Raw genomic sequence first — 2,170 nt, 5'->3', positions numbered from 1 at the left:
CCCACCCATCCCAAGACTATTGTAGCAGGAGAAAGATTGTAGTGGATGGTGCTAACATGGTTATGTGCTCTTGAATGTAAATAGATTCTAACTCACAAATTAGCCCAAATGAATAAAAATGTTTTCCTACTAAAAGTCTTAGAATCCCTAAATGGGATGTACTTTCTTACTACATTGTATGAGATCAGAGAATAAGACACAGACCTGGTACAGACTTTTAAAATGAGGTTAATAGGAAATGTAATAATTTGTGAAGTAAATGCTCCAAAGTAGGTAGAAAGTCATTTTTTCCTAGATAACACCCTAAACATTTCACCTCATCTCTCAAATCTGTAAATGTCCTGAATAAAAGATTGTTATAGTTTGATCCACATATTTTTTATTTTAATAAATAAAGCATATTTATATCTTGGGTTTTTGAATCACATATAACTGAGGAAAGCCTCTAAGCCCAGAGAGTTAACAAGGATAATGATATTAATGTGAGAGTGAATGCATGCTCCTTATGCATATTAAAGTAACCTATAGAAATCAAATGCAAAGAGGCTATGATATACCTCACACACACAGCTCACTCCAATCTAAGGCAGATCACAGAAGGATTCAGTGAAAATCATGCAACTGATATGTATTCCCCTTGTCCCTAGAATGTAGAGGAGATCAGAACTTAGCCACTTCTAGATGAACTAGGTTACTTCTTGACAGTTTAAAAGTCCATAAACCCTCTCCCAAAGTTAACATTTAGGCTGACAGCATTTTACACAAAGGCTATTCCACTGAAGAACATAGAACAGTGTCAGAACATCAAAAAGGAGGTACATTGATAGTTGTTTCTTCATTTTTAGACACTTATAACTCATCAATACAGCAGATGGAATGGAACCCACCTCATCAGAGGTCTAGTCCAAAAATCTCCTGTTGGCATTAGCACCAAACAAGGCCCCACGGACTTCTGGCATCATCTGTTGGGCTATAAGATCCAGTCTACTTTCTAGGGTATTAGAAACTTTTATTCTATGATCCCCATTATAGATCTCAACACCTCCAGCTATTTCCTCTGCCAGGTATGCCTCCTGATCAACTTGGACATCAACATCTTTTTTGGTTGCAATCTTGTACATAGGGATTGCTTTTTGCACTGCAGTCGTGACGAGAGGGATATCATCTTTCTTGCAACGGACAATCATTCGTGGCTCCAGCAATTGGTATAAACCCTGAAGGACCAGACCATCCAAAAGTACCTGATACCTGGTTGTATCTTTCACTACTTTGGCAAGTCTCTGCTTAACTTTATTTAATAAGTCTGAGATAAGGTCATCTCTGGCTCTGAGGACTTTCAATCTTGCCTGATTCATCAAGTTGGACATCTGAATTTTCTTCTGCTGTTCAATTTGTTTCTCCTTCTTTTCATAATATTCCATTATCTTTAGCCTCTGCGTTTGCACAAGACGACCTTGCTCAATGTTGAACTCTTCTTCTGCCTTTGCATCGATTTCTTTGGCCTTCTCATTTGCTTCTTGTTCAATGAAAGCCATCATGTGTTTGATCTGCTTTTGGACGTCAGCATCGCTGAGAGCCATGGTGACAAGATCTACTCCTTACACAGAGCTGTTAACCTCCAGGTACAGCAGAAGATGAAATCAAAGTTAACCATTGTTGATGGAAATTTTTCTAAAACATATTGTACCTCTATCCCTTCCTCCCTGAGCAGAGGATATTTAAATTATTTTTGATACTTTCAGGAAGCATCATTTTGTTTGGGTGAGTATTTCTTATCATAGGACCATAGATTTAGCCATCACTTCTGAACCCTCTATTTTACAAATCAGGAAACTGAGGCTCAAAGAGATGAAGTGACATGTGGAAGGTTACAGAGCTGGTCAGTGCCTTTGAAACTGGGGCTTTTTTATTTCTTTTTGAGTACTCTGCCACATCACACTTTTTCTCAGAGCAAGGTCCTATCCAAATTTGAACTCAGATTGCTGGATTCAAAGTCTAGAACACTCATTATTATATGATGGGACCTTTGTCAACTGACCTACCTTGCACCCAACGCCTCTATACTTTAGTATTTGGCCATTTATCATTTCATGGACAACCTGGAGATTCTCTCAAATCTCAACTAGGCTATTCCTTAAATGACTTGCTGTATTGCTGGGCTTATACTCAA

At 38.2% G+C, this 2,170-nt stretch overlaps 1 protein-coding gene across 1 annotated transcript; it reads right to left on the bottom strand.

Moving 5' to 3' along the window:
* Positions 1 to 787: 787 nt before the first annotated feature.
* Positions 788 to 1,635, bottom strand: LOC122741826 (V-type proton ATPase subunit E 1-like). The gene has a single exon (XM_043985631.1). It carries the CDS (start codon positions 1,578 to 1,580, stop codon positions 900 to 902), a length of 681 nt encoding a protein of 226 aa, XP_043841566.1. The 5' UTR covers positions 1,581 to 1,635; the 3' UTR covers positions 788 to 899.
* Positions 1,636 to 2,170: the final 535 nt, after the last annotated feature.

This window comes from Dromiciops gliroides, chromosome 2 (assembly GCF_019393635.1).
Source record: "Dromiciops gliroides isolate mDroGli1 chromosome 2, mDroGli1.pri, whole genome shotgun sequence".
NCBI lineage: Eukaryota > Metazoa > Chordata > Mammalia > Microbiotheria > Microbiotheriidae > Dromiciops > Dromiciops gliroides.
This window is presented reverse-complemented; position numbering and strand designations above follow the sequence as displayed.

Bases quoted from the DNA above. Each gene is read 5' to 3' on its own strand.
- LOC122741826 (XM_043985631.1), bottom strand. From the start codon at position 1,580: ATGGCTCTCAGCGATGCTGACGTCCAAAAGCAGATCAAACACATGATG.